At 44.3% G+C, this 25439-nt stretch overlaps 1 protein-coding gene across 1 annotated transcript in view; it reads right to left on the bottom strand.

The window, feature by feature from the left end:
* The window catches only part of tut4 (terminal uridylyl transferase 4), a 110568-nt gene that overhangs the window by 39569 nt on the left and 45560 nt on the right, over nucleotides 1-25439 (bottom strand). Inside the window, exons 16-22 of the mRNA XM_084308379.1 lie at nucleotides 14630-14740; nucleotides 10816-10919; nucleotides 9070-9127; nucleotides 8860-8963; nucleotides 7874-7963; nucleotides 7362-7475; nucleotides 6950-7027 (exon numbers count right to left, since the gene is read on the bottom strand). Coding sequence (XP_084164505.1) covers nucleotides 6950-7027; nucleotides 7362-7475; nucleotides 7874-7963; nucleotides 8860-8963; nucleotides 9070-9127; nucleotides 10816-10919; nucleotides 14630-14740 — 659 coding nt within the window. The remainder of the gene's footprint in view (nucleotides 1-6949; nucleotides 7028-7361; nucleotides 7476-7873; nucleotides 7964-8859; nucleotides 8964-9069; nucleotides 9128-10815; nucleotides 10920-14629; nucleotides 14741-25439) is intronic.

Below are 25439 nucleotides of genomic sequence, written 5' to 3' on the forward strand. Positions count from 1 at the left end.
CTCTCTCTCTCTCTCTCTCTCTCTACCAGACTGCCCGGTAGTTAAAAACCAATAAAAATCTACAAAAACATAACTTGTCCGAAAGGACGAGTAACATTTAAAAAAAATCTATCTAATCTATAGCATAGGGTGCAACAGTACACAAAAACCACAGTTCGGTACATACCTCGGTTTTGAAGTCACGGTTCGGTACGGGTTTTCGGTACAGTGGGGGAAAGTTTGGCTTTCCATGTTCCACTCAGGGGTGATGTAGTGTGCAGTAACTAATTGTACTTGTAGGGATGTCAACGAATATTCTATATTGAAATTAATAATCAACTTGTTAAAAAAAATTATATATATATTATATTAGATTGTGAAAAAAACAGTCCCCGGTGGGCGGTCGTTAGTGGTTAACATACCATTGTATTCGTTCGGTACACAGTCGTACTGAACCTAAGATCCAGTACTGAAACGTGTACCTTTACAACCCAGTATAGCACCTTTAAGTAATAAAGTTCCAAAATAATTTTCTATCCGCAAATCAAACTTTTTTTATACGGTAAAAGATTAGATTCTTGAACACTTAACACTTTGGATGCCACGGGTCCCCGTCTCAAAACATGGTTGAATGCCAGCACCCACTTCAATGATGGCATTGTGAATGCATAAACTATGTCTTAAATTATGGCTATGTGTCTAATCTGGCCGTCGCTTATCAATGACTTGTTTGCAGTCAACTAGGGCTGTCTTAAATACTTCGAAGCTTCGTTCGATGGCACAAGCTTCGAACATAAAAAAAAAAATCGAAGTTAAAAAAAAATTCAAACAAAAACTTCAATTTTTTTTTTATTACTTCGGTGTGTGTGTGTGTGTGTGTGCGTGTGTGTGTGTGTGAATGGGGCCATTGGGTGGGGCCGGGGGACAAATACACTGGAGGAAAGTAACCCAGCTCAGCACTGCCCAAATGATATCATCACTATTGCCTGTTTGAAGGATATCATCCTCAAAACCACCTACACGCCTATTCTCAGTCCTTGCCCCACAATGGTGGAATGAACTACCCACCCCAGTTAGGACAGCCGAATCCCGCCCAATCTTTCGCCGTCGACTAAAGACGCACTTCTTCAACCATTATCTGAAATAAAATTAAAATAAAATAAAAATCTAACCCTAACTAACCTTACTGTCATGCACTTGTCCTAATAAACTAACCTACACTGTAACACACAACACTTTGATGAATATTGTTACTCAGCTGATAGAGTTGTATCCTTCCTGATGACCTGTCGTACAGAACTTGTAAGTCGCTTTGGATAAAAGCGTCAGCTAAATGACTAAATGTAAATGTGAATGTAAATGCCTTACATAAGAAAGAAAGATACTGGGATGAATAAACAAAATAGGAAATAAAATGTAGAAATGCATGCAATACATAAATAAATATGAATCTCCATATATGAAATAGAACATTTAGATAAGCTGCTACTGAGATGTTTTGGTGAGTTCTTTGTTTTTTTGTGGAAGTAGCCCTTCTTAAAAATGCATGAACATTCACTGATAATTGGTCTGTAGTGGAGTCTACAAGGTCTACATTGCCGGACCTTGTAGACTGACATAATTCTGTGCATAGTTTAGTCTACACAGGCCATATTTCAAATAATCTAAATCTTACTTCATTCATCTTAAACATTCTTGATTTGGGGGATTGGTAGTTCCCATGAAATCTGAAGTTGTTCAAACGACAACAGCGATCCACCTTGAATTAAATCACACAGCCGTGTTGGCTGCGTCACAGTCACGAAAGGGGCTACTTAATTCATTAATCCAATCCACTTTATTTATAGAGCACATTTAAAAACAACAAAGTTTACCAAAGTGCTGTACAAGTCCCACAACATAAGATAAAAAATATATATATATATATATATATATATATATATATATATATATATATATATATATATATAAAAAAAAGAAAAATTATAATTTCTTTTTAATTCGAAGCTTCGAATTAAAATCGAAGCTCGGCCCCGAAGCTTCGATTGCCAAAAAAAATTCGAAGGTCAGCCCTACAGTCAACATTTTCGAAACGGATTTTTTCTTTAAATAATCGGTTCATTTCCGTTTTATACCATTTTGTAAAACCCTCGTTTTCTTGAACGTTTCAGGAAAATATAAAGATTCTGTGATAAACGGCCTTTACTGGAATATTCTGGAATACACAAAACGACATTTTTCTGCCTATTTATGAATAGTTTTCAAATAAACGCTAGATTATCGATAGTATGTGTTGTGTACTTATGCACGCTAGAGAAGCGAGCTGAAAAATCTATTCTCTCATTTCCTGATCAGCGCACACACACATACGGCACATGCTGATATCTGTGAAAACAGCTCTGATTATTTTAAGACTGGTAAAATAGATTCCTTATTCTCAGCGTTGGATCAATAAACACGATCGATATTTGGAATAGCGATCAGGAATTGGAATAATCTTTTTGGAGAAAAATTACGTTTTGTGTATTCCAGAATATTCCAGTAAAGGGCGATTATCACAGAATCTTTATATTTTCCTGAAATAAAAAAAAACAAGCGTTTTTCAAAATGGTATAAAACGGAAATGAACAGATTAAAAAACAATCAGTTTCGACAATGTTGACTGCAAACAAGTCATTGATAAGCAACGGCCAGATTAGACACATAGCCATCATTTAAGACAGTTTATGCGTTTGCAAATATGAGAGCTCTATCATTGAAGTGGGTGGTGGCACTCAAGGGGGTAAATAGGAAAACACGGCTGGCACTCAAAAGTGTTAAGGAGAGGAATGTTGTAGACGTGGAAACGTTATTTTCAAGGAGATTGTACATTTCTTTATTTACAAACCATCTGATCAATAAATCAACCCATACTACATAAAGCATTTACTGACGATCACGGAATTATAAACGACCCCCTAGGGCTGGGCGATAAAACGATAACGATAACTATCGCTGTTGTGAAGGATCAGATTAAACCGAATATGTATATTTATTTATATATATATATTTAATTGTATTTGTATATCGTTTGATATCCCCTGTATATTCCTTGTACAATATGCATTGAATATCCCCGTTTCTACTAAACAGCCCATAATAGTTTCATTCTACCATTGGACTAGAACCTGGCGCCAGGTTGCCATACCCCTAGGTTCAAGTTCAATCGTGCCGCCTAACATGTCGAGGCAGCCCCCAGTTCCGCTCAGTAATATGCCGGGCGAAATACGTGTGGTACTATTTGTTCATAGCGCATATATATATGACGCTCGTAAAGTAGAACTTTCTTTTTAGTCCAGTTCTTTACCCTCCAACAGAGTGACAGACGCAAAAGCCTCCCCACGAAGCACGTGCGGTGTAGTAAGGCCTACTTGGCCCAGAATAGGCATTGAGATATCGTGTAGATTAATAGTTGAATGGTCATAGTTTGGCACCATACCGTCGAGTTGGACGTATTCTATTAAGCTAATAATAGTCTATTTATGTATGGTGCATCGTTCGGTTCGAGTTCTACAGTTATCAGTACCCCCATCGTTCCTGACGTTATCTGGACGCTTATCCAGGCTGGTCAGACCCCTAGTGGTGATTGCATCCGAGGAGCTCCGGGTCAAGAGCGACTGGACCTGTATATTGGATTACTCTACCCGACGACGGCGAGCCTTCCACGGCTCTTGGATTATGCTTTATGTGCTTTGATTATTCCATGGATAAAGGCCAACACTGTCGAGTGTTGGAATTACCCCCCGGAGAGGACTACAGGTGAGGCGGCGCTCTACACGTGAGGTCGCACCACGTCTCTCCGTTGTGGACCGGCAGATACCGTTCCACAGAGGGTCCAGCTGTGTTCGTCTACGGCCCGAGGTTCTGTGGGCACTGGGTCTAAGACTTTGGATTCTCCCAAGACACCGTCGGCCAGATGGGATACCGCCAGCGACTTCTCTAACCCCCCCCTCCTACTGTATTACAACCAGCGGGACCCCCTCCCCCCCTTAGTGTATCCAGCTATAATTATTTAAGTACTATCGCTATCGTTTCCTAAATATTCCAGGTTGTATACTTACTCCCTGCGCAACCAGAGATTGGACATTCAATGTTGATTTACCTACGAATACTCATTTGCCATAAAAGTGCATACTTAACATTTCAAATCATAAATGTAATTAAGTGAATATTGTGTACACCCTTTGCTGTATTAAATATTCGATTTGGTCCATTTGTGTTGGTTCGTTTCATCAGGTGGGAAAGTGTTCATCATACTTATATCTTGTACTGGGTGGCCAGAAGTTAAAGTACATGAGGTAGTGGTATTAAATATCATATCTAACAATACAGTCAGGGAATTGTACCCCTCAGCTACAATCGCGATAAATTATTTCCTCGAAATAAACATGAAACGTGGTCGCAAAGTTTCGATATATCGATTTTCCAAGCTTGGATATGAGCACGCACTAACAACCAATCGGTGAAGGAGATGGCCGAGAGCGAAGGAGACCAGGAAGGAGACCCAGCGCTGCACCTCTGGGTAGAGAGGTAGGACTCACTCAACAACAAGGCTTGCTAGGCTAACTAGCTTGCACGGCGACGTTTTATATATTTACGTGCAGAGTATGTGTGCGCTGTGAATTCTGAGGCCACGTTCATAGTAGTGTGGGGTATACAGTGGACGTCGTTTCAATATATTGTGGCGGAAGAGAGTATTTTAGTGTCATATTTATTACATTGCCATGAGATATTCCGCTTGTCGGCTAACTTACATTTACATTTACATTTAGTCATTTAGCTGACGCTTTTATCCAAAGCGACTTACAAGTTCTGTACGACAAGCCATCAGGAAGGGCACAACTCTATCAGCTGAGCAACAATGTTCATCAAAGTGTTGAGTGCTACAGTGTAGGTTAGTTTATTAGGACAAGTGCATGACAGTACGGTTAGTTAGGGTTCGATTTTTTTTTTTTTTTTTTTTTTTTTTTTTTTTAATTCAGATAATGGTTGAAGAAGTGCGTCTTTAGTCGACGGCGAAAGATTGGACGTGATTCGGCTGTCCTAACTGGGGTAGGTAGTTCATTCCACCATTGTGGGGCAAGGACTGAGAATAGGCGACTTCTCTTTGATGACCCTCCCGGAGCTTGGATAGGAGTAGGTCTGAGGCGGCCAGAAGATGCAGAGCGTAGGGGTCTTGAGGGTGTGTAGTTAGAGACCATTGACCGGAGGTAGGCGGGAGCGGTTCCCTTTGCCGCACGGTATGCTAGGTCGAGGGCCTTGAAGCGGATTCGTGCAGCAATGGGGAGCCAGTGCAGGTCCCTAAGAAGTGGGGTGACATGGGCCGACTTCGGTAGGTTTGAGATCAGGCGGGCCGCTGCGTTCTGAATGAGTTGAAGAGGCTTAGTGGCAGTGGCCGGGAGGCCAGCGAGCAGTGCATTGCAGTAGTCGAGGCGGGAGATGACTGTTGATTGGACGAGGAGTTGGGTGGCTTCTTTTGTCAGGAAGGGGCGTATCCTTCTGACGTTGCTCAGGAGGAATCGGCAGGTTCTGGTCGTCGCTGCGATGTGAGCAGAGAAGTTCAACTGGTCGTCGAGGACAACACCAAGGTTCTTGGCGGTCGGGGACGCAGTCACAGCTGCATTCTCGACTGTGATTGAAAGGTCGGTTAGGGGGGAGGATTTGGCCGGCAGGTGGAGCAATTCTGTTTTGCTTAGGTTCAGTTTGAGGTGGTTGGACGTCATCCAGGCTGAGATGTCGGACAGACAGGCCGAGATCCGCACAGAGACGTGGATATCTGAGGGAGGGAAGGAGAGGAAGAGTTGAGTATCGTCGGCATAACAATGGTAGGAGAAGCCATGAGACGTGATAATGTTACCCAGTGATTTAGTGTAGAGGGAGAAGAGAAGGGGTCCTAAAACCGAGCCCTGGGGGACACCCGTCCGCAGGGGGCGGGTGGCCGACAGGGTCCCTCTCCATGACACTTGGTAGGAGCGGTCATTGAGGTATGATGACAGCCATGTCATCAACTTCTAACGTGCGCGGACTGATGACGACATCAACTCGACTCGAGACATTCGCAGCAGCATAATAAGACAACAGGCTGGCTAGGCTAACTAGCTTGCACGGCGACGTTTTATATATTTACGTGCAGAGTATGTGTGCGCTGTGAATTCTGAGGCCACGTTCATAGTAGTGTGGGGTATACAGTGGACGTCGTTTCAATATATTGTGGCGGAAGAGAGTATTTTAGTGTCATATTTATTACATTGCCATGAGATATTCCGCTTGTCGGCTAACTTCTAACGTGCGCGGACTGATGACGACATCAACTCGACTCGAGACATTCGCAGCAGCATAATAAGTTAATTAAACTTGACATACATTATATCGACAATAATTATCGATATCGAATTATATGAAAATAATTTAATAATTTTATCGCGATAACGTTTTTAGTCATATCGCCCAGCCCTACGACCCCCCCCCCCGTTCATCCGCGCATGATGAGTCATAACGTTTAGGATGTACAGTTGACATTTTTAATATAGCGTGTACCGGCAATAAACGGCAGTTGATAATCTATATATGAGTTTATGCCTATAACTCACGTTCTAGGAATTACTGCAGAAAACGATAAAAACATACTTATATTCTAGACGGTATTTTTGGAAGAATCTATGAATGAAAAAGTATAACGTTCCTACATCCTGAACGATAGATAATCGATGTTGAATGGGCCATAGTAATGTCAATTTAGCAATACAATTTAAAAAGTTATAGCCCTGCAAAGAAGGTGAACATCTCCATAGGCTTAGACTGGTGGCAGTGATCATACATTGATGGATAGAAGCGTGGCAGTCAATGTGTTAAATACCTCATGTACAACGTCCAACCTTAGACAAAGCCCCACTGGAGACATAATTGGTCAAATAATCACAGAGACGCTCACCAGTTCGTCTAGGTCGTCGAAAAAGAACGCATTCCAGCCGTCCACCATCCTCTGTGGAACGTTCTGTCCGTCAAAGATCTAAGGACAAGAGTGATGATTTTCAGAGAAAAACAGCATCACTGCCATACTTTAAGTAAGACTCATTTCTTCTCAAAGGTTATGGGTATAGTCTATGGGGAACAAAAACTTAAATTAATTCCCACAGTTTGCACAACTTCATTCAAGAGTAGGAAATTAATGTAGAATTTGGAAGGAATACTATTTAAAATATTCTACTTTAAGGAATTATTCTACTTTAAGAATAATACTTTTAATACTTATTCCTACATAAAGTAAAGTAGCAAGGATACCAGTGTGCTCGAGTATTCCTTCCAAAATCTAAACAAAGTATGTTGAAATAGCTGTGTGGTACCTCCTGGAGGACCGGGATGACGGGGGGCTGCCTCTGTTGCAGGAAGTAAAGCACCATCAGGATGTAGGCGTAGGACGAGAGACTTCCTCTGGACGCGTCCCCGATGTCACAGCGCTACAGTCACCAGAGACAATAGAAGAGAAGGTCAAATACTTACAGGAAAACTCCAACATTTTGGGAAATTAGCTTATTTGCCATCTACCCTGGAGTTAGACAAGAAGATGCATACCTTTTTCTTCTCTGTGCATGCAGTAGGAGTAAGAAGACGTTGGGAACTAGGCTAATGGAGGAACCTACTTCCAGTGACTGGCGCTAAGCTAGGCTAACGGTGCACGTCTTCCTACTCCTACTGCATGCACAGAGAAGAAAAAAGGTATGCATCTTCTTGTCTAACTCCAGGGTAGATGGCAAATAAGCTAATTTCCCAAAATGTTGGAGTTTTCCTTTAACAAACAACAAGAACACACACGTCTCATTAAGTGTAGCAGATGATGGCGGTAATGGTCACACACCTTCGCGAAGAATTTCATCGTGTATCCGAGGAACTGCACGCGTGGATCTAGTGCGGCGTACGCAGCGAGCATCCTGGTGTTATGTTGAGCCTGGAGGGATTTCAAACCAATATATATTATAGGTTTAAAAAAGGTGGAATCTGTAATGCATGTTGTCAAACAGCGACCTCTAAGCAAAAGAGCCCCTGCTTGGTATTGCACTTTGTTTACTCCAGACGTGCGAGTTGAGAGTTTGGTAACTTTAGAAACTTGAATCTCTGCAGACCTCTCTTGGCAGAGTCTGAGCTGTTGCCAGCCAGCAGTAGCACCTCCCCTATAACCACATTTGGATATTGTATCCGCCACATTGCCATGCTCCTGTACTACAAGTCAATTCATGAAGCACCATGAGCAAACAAGTTCCATCACAAAGTACACAAAAAAAACAGATTAAAGTCAAACCAATGACGAGGGGAGTGGGAGAGGAGAATCCTATAAATCCATACAATTAAGACAAATTCAGGTGCGTGAGTGAGAGAGAGATTAGATATACATCTTTATCTGTGCTCAGACACCAAAAGCACCAACCGTAAACACAAGCCACATAGGGTCACGGATACACACACAGCAACCTATCGAAATGGATGGATACCCAGTTTAAGCATTGGAAAACCCAGAGAAGAAAACAACACTCATACTATAAAGTAGGCATAGGTGGTTCCCTTGTTTTCATACGCACTACAGAGATTTGCCAGAGAGATACTGAAGTGATTCATAGCGTTCCTGTCATACGATAGGGCGAGGGAACAGAGTGGTCCCTGGGCAGGCTACCTGCTGTAGAAATAGGCTGTGTTGTTCTACCATCAGTTTTAAGTGGTCCCTGAATATGGCACGGTTATTACTCTTCAGTTCCCCAAGACAAAAACACAACCGAGAGCAGAGAGTTGGAGAAAAGTTTGCGACGGCCACTACAACGACTATCACAGAGGTTCAGAAAATAAAATTACCAGAGTATTGTAGAGGCTGATGTCTCCTTCCAGGCCACTTTGTCTGTGTTCGAACTTCACAATAGGCACTTTAGCTGTTGTGATAGGCAGGATGTTCCTCAGACCTAGAAGAGAAACAAGGGCCATCACCTTCCTGCTTGATACATACAATTGAAACAACATTCTGCAGTTATTGGGGAGAAAGCAAGAACAAAATGTTTTTGTTCTTACCTATATGCTTCTTTAGGACTTTAGCGAGGCCTTCGATGATCTCTTTGCAGTTTAACTTCTGTTGAAAGATTAAAAAAATTAGAAGTGTCAGGATTTGATGAAATGGAGATCATTCATGTCCAGCCACTCACTGCCTCAATCTTCTCGCCCTTCCCCCCCACGTTTACTGAGCAACATCAGCCCCCCCCCACTGTCCCCAGTGCCCCCCCGCTGTCCCCCCAGTGCCCTCTGTCCCCCCAGCTGTCCCCCCGCTGTCCTCCGAGTGCCCCCCGCTGTCCTCAGAGTGCCCCCTGCTGTCACCCCAGTGCCCCCCGCTGTCCTCAGAGTGCCCCCAGCTGTCCCCCCAGCTGTCCCCCCGCTGTCCTCCGAGTGCCCCCCGCTGTCCTCAGAGTGCCCCCCGCTGTCACCCCAGTGCCCCCCGCTGTCCTCAGAGTGCCCACCGCTGTCCTCAGAGTGCCCCCCGCTGTCCTCAGAGTGCCCCCCGCTGTCCCCCCAGTGCCCCCCGCTGTCCCCCCAGTGCCCCCCGCTGTCCTCAGAGTGCCCCCCGCTGTCCTCCGAGTGCCCCCCCGCTGTCCTCAGTGCCCCCAGCTGTCCCCCCCGCTGTCCTCCGAGTGCCCCCTGCTGTCCCCCCAGCTGTCCTCCGAGTGCCCCCCCGCTGTGCCCCCCGCTGTCCTCCGAGTGCCCCCCCGGCTGTCCTCCGAGTGCCCCCCGCTGTCCCCCCAGTGCGCCCGCTGTCCTCCGAGTGCCCCCCGCTGTCCTCAGAGTGCCCCCCGCTGTCCTCAGAGTGCCCCCCCACTGTCCTCCGAGTGCCCCCCCGGCTGTCCTCCGAGTGCCCCCCGCTGTCCCCCCAGTGCGCCCGCTGTCCTCAGAGTGCCCCCCGCTGTCCTCAGAGTGCCCCCCGCTGTCCTCAGAGTGCCCCCCCACTGTCCTCCGAGTGCCCCCAGCTGTGCCCCCCGCTGTCCTCCGAGTGCCCCCCGCTGTCCCCCCAGCTGTCCTCCGAGTGCCCCCCCGCTGTGCCCCCCGCTGTCCTCCGAGTGCCCCCCCGCTGTCATCCGAGTGTCCCCCGCTGTGCCCCCAGTGCCTGTGTACAATTCTTGTTTTCAAAAACCAAGGCCTGCGTCATATGAACATGCCAACATTATGGGAAATGTGCTTACCGACATTTTCCTCTCTGTGCGTTCAGTAGAAAGCTATCCGGCTGCAAGCTAGCCTAGCACAAATCAATGGAATCGGATAAGGACCAGCTAGCCTAGCTGTTGGTCAAGAACTCCTAGTTGTCCTTATCAACTTCCATTAATTTGTGCTAAGCTAGGCTAGCTTGCAGTCGGGATAGCAGTCTACTAGGGGTGTAAACTGTAAAGGTACACTTATCCATACCGAACCGTTTCAGTGTGTACCGTACCGAACAGCTGTGTAGTGTACCGAACGATACAACAGTATGTTAACCACTAACGACCGCCCACCGGGGGCTTTTTTTTCACAATCTAATATAAATTATTTATTTTAATAACAAGTCTGTTATTAATTTCAATATAGAATATTCGTTTGACAGCCCCACAAGTACAATTAGTTACTGCACACTACATCACCCCTGAGTGGAACATGGAAAGCCAAACTTTCCCCCACTGTACCAAAAACCTGTACCAAACCTCGACTTCAAAACCAAGCTACGTACCGTACCGTGGTTTTTGTGTACCGTTACACCCCTATTGTCTACTGATCTATCTTGTGACACGGCCCACCCACCTCTGCGGTCTCATGGCCCTCCAGGGTCATGCAGATGTCAAGGTCACTGTCGCGGAAGCCGAAGCCATTCTTAGAGGAGCCAAACAAGCACAGCTGAGCTTTGTCTATGGGGACATTGGAGGGAGAAAAAAGGTTTGAGTTGTTAATGAACTATTATCATTTCATACAATGTACTGCAGCCTTCACCTGTACTTCGGTGCTACACAGTGGTGATAGATGTGGTGACGAAGGCGGGCGAGCCGCTACGTTGTAAATCGCTTAATGTCGTAGGGCTAGAAAAGCGCTATATTAATAATAACACACTGAGGGACACTAACACTGAAAGTTTGTTTTCTAGCCAGGTGTGCAGAGTAAACACCACACCTGTGACTAGGGATGCACAGATATGAAAATTCTCGACCGATACGGATACCGATTGTTCAAATAACACAATCGGCCGATACCGATATTTTGTTATTTGTGTCCTGGCAAAATATATATATATTTAAAAAAAAGAAAAATTTAAGAATTATAATATAATAATAGTAATGTATATTTGTATGTCTCTAAATGTTTTGATGAATTGAAAATGGAGGACCCTTATTTAAACAAAGGAGTATGCAGGGTTTTAGTGTTCCAGATTGTGGACCAGATTGGCCCGAAACAAATTGAGTCAATTTTGATTGACAGTTGATTCTGCCAATTACGTCACACCGCTTGCACCCACCTCTGCTGTTCTTGCTACCAATCGGAAGCGCTTATTTGCTTTTTCACTTCCTGAAAGTGCGCCATTGCTCTACTCGAGACTCAAAACTGACTTTTCCGAGACAGTAAGTTAATTTGACTTATTCTAGTCTAATGACTAGATAGTGGACCTAGATTTATCAATAGCAATATATACTGTATGTAACATTAATGCCACAAAACAAATGCCTTTGTTAACACTTTGGCTGCCATGAAACGTCTTTAGACGTCATTGCCGGCCATGCTAAAGTTGCCGGAGGACGCTGTACAGCGTCCTTATATCAATATTTCAAAAATCTGCGATCGGATTCATATGTCCCCTCTGCTGGCCTGAGATCCACCAGCAGAACCCACTGAGCTCTCTGGCGGTTCAGGAGCGCCATCTGGTGGCCGATCGGCGCAATCGCTTAACAGGATGTGCCATAGAGGTTGTGCTAGACGTCCGTATTACTTCCGGGCACTCGCTATAGGTCCCGGGACTCTGGCTCGTCACGCTACACAGTGATCGATTGCCAATAACTCGATAAACAACATGATTTGGACGTATATACCATTATACAAGCTGGAGATGGACCGGGTAAATTTACATCCCATAATGATAAGATTTCTACTCTACGATGATCACCCAACGGCGCGCAGAGACTGGGGTGAGTTTTAGCGTGTAACGTTACCGTCTTCGATACTAACTGCTATTATCAACATTTGACCCACATTAGATGATTGGTATAACGCTGCCCACGGAATTATAAACGCCCCCTAGCCCATCCGGTCAACATCAGATGACGTGTAGTAACTTCTAGAAGTACGTCTAGTTGGAATTTTTTATATCGCGCTGATTGCCATAAAACTGTATTGCATCATCAATATAATGCATTTGGGGCTATAGATCACGTTCTGGAGAAAGCTGCAGAAAGAGATGAAAACATACTTATACATTAGACCATACTTTACTATGAATGAAAAAGTTTAACGTTGCTACACAATGAACAATACATATAGGACTTTGAATGGGCCCTAATAATGGCAATGTAGCAATAGAATTTATAGCCATGCAAAGAAGGGGTACTTCTCCATAGACAAATAGAGCCGGCAACCTATGGTATATCATGAATTTAACCCAAGGCAACCAAAGTGTTAATGATAACGTTGATGCAGTAGCGCATACAGTATAGTAGTGTTGTCACGATACTGGAATTTCGACTTCGATACGATACCTTGAAAAGTATCGATACTTCGATACCATAAAAAATAATAATAATCTTTTTTTTTTATTATAATTTTTTTAAACAAATTTAGCTTTAGTTGCTGGTTGATTCTCCTCAGCTTATATCTGGTACTATAAGAGAAGACAAATATAACACTTTTAAAACCCTTTGTTTATCTTTAGATCACACATTTAAAAATAACTGTTCATCTCACTTCAATCATTTTTATTGCAGATGCATAACATGGTATTTTCTCAAGCAGACAGACACTGTAGGGCTGTCCCCGACTAAGGATTTGGATGGTCGACTAGGATTGGCCAAGATTTGCCGTTAGTAGACTATTGGTGGGTGCTTAATGTCTGAAGGAGTCGACTGAAGGCTTCTTGTCCTCTGCAAAAGCATGCAATTGGTCCACTGATGGATACATCTTGATATTTGTCTAGTCTAGAGTGTGTTCATTAGATGGGTGAAATCCTCCTTCAGTGCCTCTGTGCCTGTTTTCGTAGGCAGGTTAGCCACGCTTCTAGGCCTCTTTTCTTTTGGAAAAAATTTGTAAACTTTTTTTTTTTCTTTTTCTCGACTAAGAGGTTGGCCAGTCGACTACGGCTCCTTTCGACCGATTAGTCGACTAATCGATTAATAGGGGTCAGCCCTAAAACACTGTAATCTGTGTTGCATGTACCTGACAAACTGAACTGTTTGTATTACAGTTAGTAACAGTTTCGATTTTTATTTAAAGATAACACGAGAGAGAGAGAGAGAGAGAGAGAGAGAGAGAGAGAGAGAGAGAGAGAGAGAGAGAGAGAGAGAGAGAGAGAGAGAGAGAGAGAGAGAGATCAGCTATGCTCGGAGCATTTAGTAACGTTACATTTTCAACAAGATTGCTGCTATTTAAACACTTCATGGAAACGGGGTAACGTTAACCTTATGTCGACTGTAGTATTGTATGACCTCGACATAACGTTTAAACGTTAACGTTACTCCGTTTTCATGCAGTAATTATAAAGGTGGCCAGCTAAGCTAAGCTAACGGAGCAACGACTAACAGTAGCTAACGTTAGCTAATAGCTGTAACGTTACTAACAACGAATCAGCTGTTGATATTATGCGCCATCAGTAGACAACGTATCATGTATTAAACTAGAGTTAATGGTTTAATGCTTCAGTCACAGTGACGTTGAAAGAGCAGCTGTCACGAACCTCTTTCATTTCTTTATGGAGATCCGCGTTGGCACTGCTCTGTAACACCGCTTGCAAATGGGCATCGTGGCATCTTTAGCTTGTCCTTCGTTGTTTACTTCAAACCCGAAGTACCTCCAAACAGCACTTCTGCTGTTTTCTTTATCCACAAGCACAAGTTGCGGAGGCTCTGCATTTGCCATCTTCAGCTAAAATGTTTGTTTACAAACTGAAGACGACTCTGTGAGGGGGAGGGCTGTAGGAGGCGGAGGGGCAAGCATGCTCTGAACAGCGTGTCAACAACTTGCGGTAGAACACTCGCCAGCTGGTACCGATACTGCAGAAAGTATCGGTATTTCGGGAAATGAGTATCGAAACCGTTTTAAATATTCAGTATCGATATGTATCGATACTTAGATATTTTTGACAACACTACTACAGTATAGTGCGTGATCGTGTATTTTGTATGTGGTTGTGTTGGCTGTAACGGTAACCACGTGAGAAATGTTGCGTGTGTATGGGGGGGGGGTTGTGCAGTTAGATACTTAGCCCTGACTGAAACCCCGCGGTACGCTACTGAAATTGACGGATAATTATTGGCCACTGCCATCGGTACATTTTATCTTGTCGGCCGATAAGCCGATTGCAGTCAACAAGGCACATATCGGCTGATACCGATACGCGACCGATATATCGGCACACCCCTACCTGTGACTGAGGCACCGTACACACCGCTGTACTCCTTTCGGATGAACCTCTCCAGGCCGACCAGGATCTGCTCCCTCTTCTGCTGCCTCATCAGGCATGGTGACAACTCATCTGCAGAACACAAAACGCCAAAAGAGATTAGGGCTGTCCCCGAAGCCTGTTTTTGGGATTCGAACTTAGTCAGGGTTTTTCGAACGGACGTTCGAACCTTCGTCTTTAATATTTTATTTAAAAAAAATTTTATTCTAAAAATAGTTTTTATATATATATATCCTCAAACTAAATCCTCAATTTGAATAAAGTGATTCATCAATTAATATAACTCATCAGTTTTAATACTATAATATTAGTGTAGCCTAATTTTTTGCTGCAACTGTGAAGAAAACCCCCATTGGTTTAAACAGAATGAAGACAAAAAAAAATGAAATTTCTACTTACATTTTTTTAATAAAAAATTCAAATGTTGATTTAGAATTCGAATGCCAATTCAACGAACGAAGGTCCGAACATTCAAACGTTTGGGCGCAGCCCTACAAGAGATCCTCCTGAGTGAGATTTTTGCAACCAGTTACGATTGTGAAGATTTGCCGATATTGATTTATTATGTTATGATGGGAATTATTAGGCTTTTTAAATCAACTCTGAAGTGATATACAGTACTGTGGCAGACCGGCTGGCGCGGTAATGGAAGGCCGCTATGTATCGGCCAAGGTACTGGGGCATATGCCCATATTAGGGAATCCGAGGAAACTCCCGGCAGAGCAGAGAGTGTCTGTGCCAGGTGCGCAATCAACACACAATCAAGCAGCATAGAAAATGGAGACAGAATCATTGGAGTAGCTGAGGGCGAAACCTGTACGGAAGTGAGGAGAGCGAGAAGAGGAGGAAGATTGTCGTCTGTGTGACCCCATGCTGTGTTTATCTACTTTTGGAAGGAGGACCCTGCTGTGTGCTATAACCACAGATCATCTTGAGAACCCGCCTGTGTATCGACCCCTGCTTGCCAAACGTCTCTTCTGCCAGATTAGGCCCCGCCCGTATGAGAACCGGTCTGTGTACCGGACCCCGCTAAGGGACTAAGGCGATTCTCAAGCATTACAGACTGGCTGACGCTCTCACCAACCTCTCCTTTTCCCCCTAAAAAGCAATAAAATTGCTGTTAAAATTGTCTCTACTTTGTGTGCCATGTGTATTTTATTAATTCCAATCTGGTGACAGCTCAAAACACCCCAGAGTCTGTCACAGTACAAGTAAATATAAATGAGCCTGCAACTATACATGGTAGTAGTAGGGATGGGTACAGAATCCAGCACCACGCCGGTACTACAGAGTACCGATTCACTTGAGATGCACCGGTGCCACATTTCGGGGGGAAAAAGAAAGTCAGATGACGTCAACGTTTCATTTACCACGAAACCTATGAAGAGTGCCGCACGTTCACGCCAATGTCCACGCCAATGTCCATGCGCACAATACACGCTTACCTAGGATTTCACTTGATTCAACAACAACAAAGCACTCTGGGCAATGGCAAGCTGAAAACGGTCTCAAGTGTGATTACACTTTACAAAGCTAGATGCAGACAATGCTCGCTGCAATATTATATATATATATTAACAAATTGTTCTAAATAAATAATAATGATAAATTATTTGAAGTTTGGACACTTTTTTTTACAACTGAGGTAGGTAGATACAATTTTTAGAGACTAAAGTACCGTAAAAGATACCATTGGGTACCGGTATCGATTCACAGGTACCGGTAATGGTTCAAATGTGAACGGTACCCAACTCTAGGTAGTAGTAGTCGCTAGTAGCAGATGGATTGCAAGGCAACATACTCCTTGGTGGCTAAGTAAGGGATAATCAAGTAGGTGTGCGTTTAAGTGGTTTTAAACGGCATCTCAAATTTCCCCAAGGGGATCAATAAGGGAATATCTTATCTTGTCTAGTCTTTTAACACATTCCTGGCCAACCACATATATATACGTTATTGGGCGGCGTCTATGCCTTCTACAACGCTGTTCGGTTACCGGGTTCCTCTGATTGGCCACTAAGCCCACGTGACCCTACGCTAGCACGCCCCCATTATCGCCGCCAGTTATCACGTACGCCCGCGCATGAGCTGCGACAAGCGCCTTCAATGACAGAGCTCTCATATTTGCGAATGCATAAACTATATCTTAAATTATGGCTATGTGTCTAATATGGCCGTCGCTTATCAATGACTTGTTTTGTTTACATCAGGGTGAACGCTGTTGCATTCGCAAATATGAGAGCTCTGTCAATTGATAAGCGACGGCCATATTAGACACATAAGATATAGTTTATGCATTCGCAAATATGAGAGCTCTGTCATTTAAGTGGGTGGTGGCAGCGTAACAGCGTTCACCCTGATGTAAAGTAGCGATTTTTTATTGGTTTGTCATAACAAACCAATTACATAATCCAACATATGTGTAAAGAAACAACATATTCCAGTTAACTGTATATTTTCTTAATGATTCATTACGGTATAAATTAGGTTAACTGGAGCTGCGTATTGCAGGCTCTCATATTTGCGAATGCAACAGCGTTCACCCTGATGTAAACAAAACAAGTCATTGATAAGCGACGGCCATATTAGACACATAGCCATAATTTAAGATATAGTTTTTTTTTGATCAATTTTTTTTTATTATTAATTACATGAAACAGGACAACACAATAACCACAGTAACAAAAAACATAACTTCACAGGAGAATAACAAACAATAATAATACAGAATAATAAATTATAAGACAAAAAGAAAAAGAAACAGCGTCCAACCTATCAAATATAGGTGGCTACTTCAATAACAAAAAGGGGTCTTCAAGACATGGCAACCTTTCCCCACCTTTACAAAGTGGAGTGACTTAAAAGATTGTTTATGAGAGTGTTGTCACAGATTTACTGTAGATAGCCTAGGTCCCTTACACATGTTCAAGACTGCCAAACTCGCAGACGGTAAAGTGTAAGAAGAAAGAAATTCCTCTTCCAAGTTGGTTGACAGGTCAATCAGTCTGCCAATATTAGTCCCTTGGGGAGATGGCATGTGAATTGACATATAGCGCAGAATAGCTAAATACCAACCCCCCCTAAAATCCCCCCAGCCAAAGTTAAGAAGGACAAGACAAAAACCAAGACAGACAAGACATTTCCTCCTCCCCCTCCCCAGAGACCGCCGGACCCCCCCGATCAAGCGCCCCAACCCCGCTCAGCCGCACACGGCGGTCTTTACCTTCTCAGCTGCTGCGAACCACAGGTCAATGCCAGCCTGCCCTACCCCAATCACCCGAGCCGTGGATATCTCAAGATAAATCACATCCAATAGAGTTAGGGACCAGTTGATCATTGTCAGCTTCTCAGGCTCCTTCCATCTCATTGCTATAAGCTTCTTCGCTGCTGTGACGCCCGCTAGGACAACCCTTTTCAGTTGTACGGACGCGGGTAGTGTCGTTATGTCGTTCAGGAGTAGCGTAACAGCTGTGAATGGGATAGTTAAGCCACACAGATCTGAAAGTTTGTCCGTTATTGACCTCCAGAAACGGGCCACTGGTGGGCAATCCCAATACATATGCATATAAGTGCCAGTGGCCTTTTGAGAGCACAAAGTGCACCGAGAGTCGGTTATCAGTCCCATAGCAAATAGCTTCCTAGGTGTAAGATAGGTCCTATGAATATAATTAAAATTAATTTGCTGGTGATTGGGGTTGCGGGAAGATAATGCCACATTTGCCCAAACATCATCCCAGTCAAACTCGGGGTCCAACTCCGGGATATCCACACGCCAGATTGTATCCAATGATAAATTTTTATACGTGGATTGAATTAAGAGCGTATAAAAGTCTGAGACAAACCCTCTGGATGTCGTTCTGTCCACTATGAGCCTGAGGAAGGGGTGTGGTTGCAAAGCTTGAGCCCACGGTACGCCATGCGCCCTCAGTGCTGACCTTAGTTGAAGGTAAAGAAAGAAGGACTCGCCGGGAAGATCATAAAATTCTCTTAAGTCCTGAAACGCACGGAGGCCGTTCTTATCATAAATATCCTCCAGAGTATGCACTCCCCTCCTTTGCCATTGAGGAATATTAACCGGCTTGTGTCCAACAAGTAATTGCTGGTTATTAAAAATTGGAGAGTCCAGGTGCCAAGGGCATTTAACCCCACACGACCTCTGTACATTACGCCACGTTTGGATCACGTGAGTTATGATCGGTCCATACCTCAGCCGGCATTTCGCAATAGAGACAGTGGAGTACACTACATCCTGCAATCTTAGCGGAGACACCGCCGCCGCTTCTAAGGAGCGCCACGATACAGCCTCTACAGGGTCTAGCCAGCACATCAGAGGTCTCAGTGAAAAGGACCAGAAATAAAGTTTAAAATCAGGGATTGCGAGGCCCCCATCTTGTTTCCTACGTTGAGTAGTAGCCCTTTTGATTCTCGGGCGTTTGTTATTCCAGACAAACTTAGATACCATCGATTGTACCTTGCGCCAGTGGTCTATTGGAGGGGGCAGGGGGAGCATTGAGCTAATAAAATTTATCCTAGGCAGGATGTTCATTTTGATTATGGAAGCCCGGGCTTGTAAGGAGTTAGGAAGGGACGACCACCTGTCTAGATCCTGGCGTATTTTATCATAAGTACCCGTGAAGTTGTACTTAGTAGTTTGGTTCAGCGTGGGGAATATCTCTATGCCCAGGTATTTAAAATGTTCTACTATGGGGATATCAGCTGGTAGTCGTACCGCCTTGGCCAGTTCATTAAGAGGTAGGCAGGCTGATTTGTTCCAGTTAATCTTAAAACCTGACAATTTACCAAAGTCGTCGATTATCCTCAATAATTTTGTGGCCGACCGGGAGGGGTCGTCCATGAAAATCAGCAGGTCATCCGCATAGAGAGCAATTTTGTGTGGAGTATTGTTGACCATTATGGGGACGATGTCCTCCGATTGCCTAATAAATTGGGCCAAAGGTTCGAGGGAAAGCGCGAACAGTCCCGGGCTCAGAGGGCAACCCTGTCTAGAAGATCTGGAGACTGGAAAGAGTGTGGAACAGTTTTTGCCTGTCAGTATCATCGCAGACGGCGAGGCATACAGGACTTTAATCATATGAATAAAACTCTTTCCAAGACCCATGACCTCAAGTACCTTCCACAGGTATGACCACTCAAGTCTGTCAAACGCCTTCATGGCATCCAAAGACAGAACTGTGGATGGAGTTGTATTGTCTTTACTGTTATCGATTACATGCAACAGCCTCCTAAGATTATCTGCAGCCAGACGCCCCGGGATAAAACCAGTTTGATCGCAGTGTACCAATACAGGCATAAATCTCTGCAGGCGACGGGCCAGCACCTTGGCAAACACCTTTAAATCGGCCCCGAGAAGACTCAAGGGTCTATAGCTACCACAATCATTGGGATCTTTGTCCTTTTTGAGAAGTAAAGAAATCAACGCCATATTGACATCTCTTGAGAACTCCCCTTGTTCGATAGCGTAATTGATCATATCGAGCATCAATGGACCCAGTTGGTCCCAGAAAGCTAAATACACTTCGGGTGGAATACCATCCCAGCCTGGCGCCTTACCCCTCTGCATTTCAACAATAGTCTCCCTCAATTCTACGAGAGTAATCGGTCTCCCCAGTTCCTTGGCCTCTTCCTCAGAGATGTGGGGTATCTCAAGCCCGCCGATGAACGATTCAAATCTAGAGTCATCCAGATTACCCTCTGAGCTATATAACAGTGAGTAAAACTCTTTAAAAGTGTCATTGATCTTTTTCGAATCAGTAGTGACTGCACCCTGGCTCGTCCTAATCGAGGGGATATCTGAGAAATGATCATTTGAGCGTATTTTCATTGCCAATAGATGGCTAGGTCTGGAGCCGTGAAAATAGTAATTTTGTCTTGTCCTATGTATCAAAAACTCAGACTGTTGTTTAAGTATGGAGTTTATTTCTTTTTTGACTATCTTACGTTGTGTGTTTAGTCGTTCATTATAGTCAGTTTGCAAGGATGCGTATAGGTCCGCATATAATGATTCCAGTCCTTCTAGCTTTTTTGACCGGGATTTTCGCAAATTGGAGGCAAATAGTGTGACATGACCCCTGATGAATCCTTTCAATGCGTTCCACAGGACCCTAGGGTCTTCTACTGTGCCAACGTTGATCTGCAAAAATTCTGCTAGTTTACTCCTGAACTCAGAACAGAAGTCATCGTTCTTTAGCAAGGTCGAATTAAAACGCCATCTGGGAGCTCTTGCGGAGAGCCTGCCAAAGGTTGCCGTAAGGAAAATCCCCTTGTGGTCTGAGAGAGCCAGGGGAACCAATGAGACATCGAAACTATCAAACATATTAGGGGACGCGAATGCATAGTCAATTCGAGAGAAGCTTTTGTGTCTGGCTGACAGGTGAGAGTAATCTCTGAGGGTGGGGTTGCATAAGCGCCAGAGGTCTGAGAGCCCCGTGTCTTTGGCCCACATCCTGAGGGCCTTAGAGGCCCGTTTCTGGTCGCTCGTTTCAGAGGGCCCAGACCTATCCATCTCCGCATCCCAGCACGCATTAAAATCGCCACCCACAATGAGAGCGTATCCATTAAGTTCCAACATATTCTTCGTGATTGTATTATAGAACGCTGAATCAAATGTGTTAGGAGCATACAATGCTATTATAGCCATCTTCCTATGCAAGAATTCAACTTTTGCTATAGTAATCCTTCCCTCCGTGTCCGACCATACATCCAAGATTTTGATATCAAGGTTACGTCTTGTAACTATGACTACTCCTTTCGTCTTATCATCGGCTGAGGATGCGGAGATAACGTGATATTGCCGATTTGCCAGTCTTGACACGTCACCTACCATTAAATGCGTCTCACTAAGGAGAGCAAGGTCAATATTTCTCCTCTTCAATAGCCAAAGGACACTGGCACGCTTGTGTGGGGCGTTAAGCCCTCCTGCGTTCCAAATTAAAATATTCAATTTAGCCATGGTCGAGCTTGTATAAGTGCGTAGAGAACATACCCGTGCAGCCAGGCTGAGTACAGAGGTGCCGATCCCGGCGGGCCCGGACGGTCAATCCCAGGAGTTCAGAGGAGGAACACTTACACATATATAAGACAACAGTACATAGAACACATAAAAATACCACCCCAGCTACAGCCCCCCCCCCTTCTACTCTAAACCCTAACCCACCCGTCCTACTATAAGTTCCTCTATACCCACTCTCCAATCCCCACCCTATGCCCCACCCACTGAGGATGGTCATCTTCCTATCACTTCCCACTAGAGACATGGATCAATAAGACGCTTCCCACTCCCACCCCCCTCTAGTTAAACCCCTGAGTAAACCCCCACTAGTCCAATAAACACAAATAATAATAAAAATTAAATTCAATAAAGATATCGGTCGAAAACCACCTGAGCACTGGCCCTAACATAAGACAACCATAATGGTAAAAATAGCCATTATTAAATAATAACTCCACATCAACCTGCAACCATCTATTTCCGAATCTGCGCTTCAACGTCGCAATGTTATGGCCCAAATGGGTACAGGAAAATTCAAAACAAAATTAAATTAAAGCATCCCCGCCGATAGTCTAAGGCAGGATCGGGTCACAGGTTAATTGTGCAAAATTGTGTGAACAATGTCAATTAAACAATGACAAAAATAAGAAAGGGAAAAAAGGGGTTATGGTTAAAGTGCACCCCTGAAGCAGTCCCTCTGATCAGGCACAACGGCTGACATGACATAACCTATGTAAGAATCGACAATAATAGGAAAAGGAAAAAGAGGGTTATGGCTAAAGTGCAAGCAAAGTTAAACTTGACCCAGCCTGTTATCACATATTTATGTATATTCGTTCGAGAGCCAACATGAACCTTGGCCCTAACATGACAGCTATAATGGAAAAATTAGCCATTATTATATAATTACTCAGCATCAACCCTGTGACCAACTACCTCGTAGTCTGCATATTAATGTTGCAACATTATAGTATAAATGGAAAAAGGAAAATTCAAAACAAAATCAAAGCATATCAGCAGTTAGTCTAAGGTAGGATCGAATCACAGTTAGATTGCTCATTCAAATGCCATTAAAACAGCGACAATAATAGAAAAAGGAAAAAGAGGGTTATGGCTAAAGTGCAAGCAAAGCTAAACCTAAGCCAGCCTGTTATCACATATTTTATGTATATTCGGTCGAGAGCCAACGTGAGCCTTGGCCCTAACATGACAGCTATAATGGAAAAATTAGCCATTAATATATAATTACTCAGCATCAACCTGTAACCATCTACCCTGGAGTCTGCATATTAATGTATCAACGTTATAGCATAAGTGCCTCACGGAAAATTCAAAACAAAATTAAGGCGAGTCAGTAGTTAGTCCAAGGTAGAACCGGATCACATTTAAATTGCTCATTCAAATGCCATTAAAACATATAGGAAAATTCAATACAAAATTAAATTAAAGCATCCCAGCCGATAGTCCAAGGCAGGTTCGGGTCACAGGTTAATTGCTCATTCAATTGCCCTTAAAACAGCGACACTAATTATTATATAATTACTCAGCATCAACCTGTAACCATCTACCCTGGAGTCTGCATATTAATGTATCAACGTTATAGCATAAGTGCCTCACGGAAAATTCAAAACAAAATTAAGGCGAGTCAGTAGTTAGTCCAAGGTAGAACCGGATCACATTTAAATCGCTCATATAGATGACATAAAAACAGCGACAATAGGAAAGAAAAAAAAAAGGAAGAGAGGGTAATGTCTAGAGTGCAAGCCATATAACCATATAGCCATTAAGTGCAAGCCATACCCGACCCAACCTGTTATCAAATATTGTTTATGCATATTCAACCGACCTTGGCATCTACCTTGGATCACCAAAGCTCAAAACAACCTGGATATAAAAATAAAAAGCATACCAGAAGTTAGTTAGGGACTCGGTCACTCTTGAACTGTGCAAACCAATGTCCCTTTGAACAGCAACAGCAACCAAAATACGTAACCATTAACGAATGTCTCAGCGCAGACCATAGTCGAAGCCCGCTGGCTAGCCCGAGGCTAGCGCGTAAGCTAGTGACGAATCCGGATAGCACGTTAGCCTACTATGTACATTGTTCAGCTAGCTCGTTAGCTTCCAAAGAGGCGATACACAAGTACGACCATGAGGTCAGCTTTAGCAAGTAACAGAAGTCATTGGGAAGCCCCGCTAGTTGGATGGGCAGAGGACAGTTAGCATGTCTGGGCATGACAGCAAGTGTTTGTGAATAGTCGACCTAATCAATGTATATAGGCCCAAACCGCCAAGTCACTCACCCTCCATAGATATCAAGCAACAGACTCGGGTGTCTTCGCGAGATATTCCTTCGCTTTAGCCAACGACCAAAACAAACGCTGACCACCGACCTTCTCCAACACAGATAGTTTCGCGGGAGCGAATAACGTGGGCCTCAGGCCTAGTCTCCATAGCTTAGTCAGGACCACCTTGTACTCGGCTCTCTGAGCTTGAACCTCCGGTGTAAAGTCCTCGAAAATGGCCACTTTGTGATCGCCAAACCTCAGAGTACCCCTTCTGGTACGAGCCGACCGCATGATGATTTCTCTCTGTTGGAGTCTGTTCAGCTTGACTATGATGGGCCTCGGTTCTTTGTTCACGCCGGGAGAAAACCTGCCCGCTCTATAGGCCGACTCACAGATAGGAGGCGAGGGGAGGACGTCCGTCCCTAGTATCTTCTGCAGCAGTTCGGGCATGGTCTCAGAGAGACGGCCTTCACCGCTGGTCTCCGGTACTCCAACAATCCTGACGTTGTGGCGTCTATCCCGGGACTGCATCTCCTCCATCGCCGACTGTAGTTTGTTGACTTCAGCCTGCCTAGCCAGCAGGGCGGATTCAAGACCCGCCATCTTCTCACATTGTGATGATACCTCCGTCGTTAGCATGGCTAGTTCGTTAGCATTAGCCGATGAGGCAGCGTGAATCGTCTCCATCTTGTCTGTCAGCGGGACTACCGCCAGCCGTATTTCTTCTGATATCTCACGACGGAGGCTGATACAGAAATCCGCCAGCACTTGCTTCTGTGCTTCAGCGATGCGTGCCTCAGAGTCTGCGTGTACTTTCTTCTGTGCTTCAGCGATGCGTGTCTCAGAGTCTGCGTGTAGCTTGGTCATGACCAAGAGCACAGCTTCGCTTAACTCCCCGACAGCGGGAGACGGTACGGCCATGCTCGGCGGTGTCGGTGTCGTGCCTAATTCTTTCATGGCTCTGGTTTCCACCCCCGCCATCGTAGAAAGTCGAAAAAAGTTGATGAATGTATACTAAACACGACGACCTAGCAAACAGATAAAAAACAAATAAAAATAAAATAAAGACTAATGGGGAGAAACGTATATTCAGCACGGTAGAAGGGAGCTCATGTGAAAACACGTCTACTCCATGATCGCTCAGCTCCGCCCCCCCCAATTTAAGATATAGTTTATGCATTCGCAAATATGAGAGGTCCGTCATTGAAGGCGCTTGTCGCGGCTCATGCGCATGCACGGGCGTACGCGATAACTGGCAGCGATAAGGGGGGCGTGCTAGCGTAGGGTCACGTGGGCTTAGTGGCCAATCAGAGGAACCCGGAAACCGAACAGCGTGGTAGAAGGCACAGGCGCTATTGGGCGCCATCCTTAACACTTTCGCGGCCACTGGGATCCGTCTAATCTCACTCTATAAGGCCAGCTTATCATAACAACCTTTCATTGTGCGTGAGGCTGTTTGTAGAGCTAAATCTATACT

The sequence above is a fragment of the Notolepis coatsorum genome, assembly GCF_963971535.1.
Source record: "Notolepis coatsorum genome assembly, chromosome: 2".
Lineage (NCBI taxonomy): Eukaryota > Metazoa > Chordata > Actinopteri > Aulopiformes > Paralepididae > Notolepis > Notolepis coatsorum.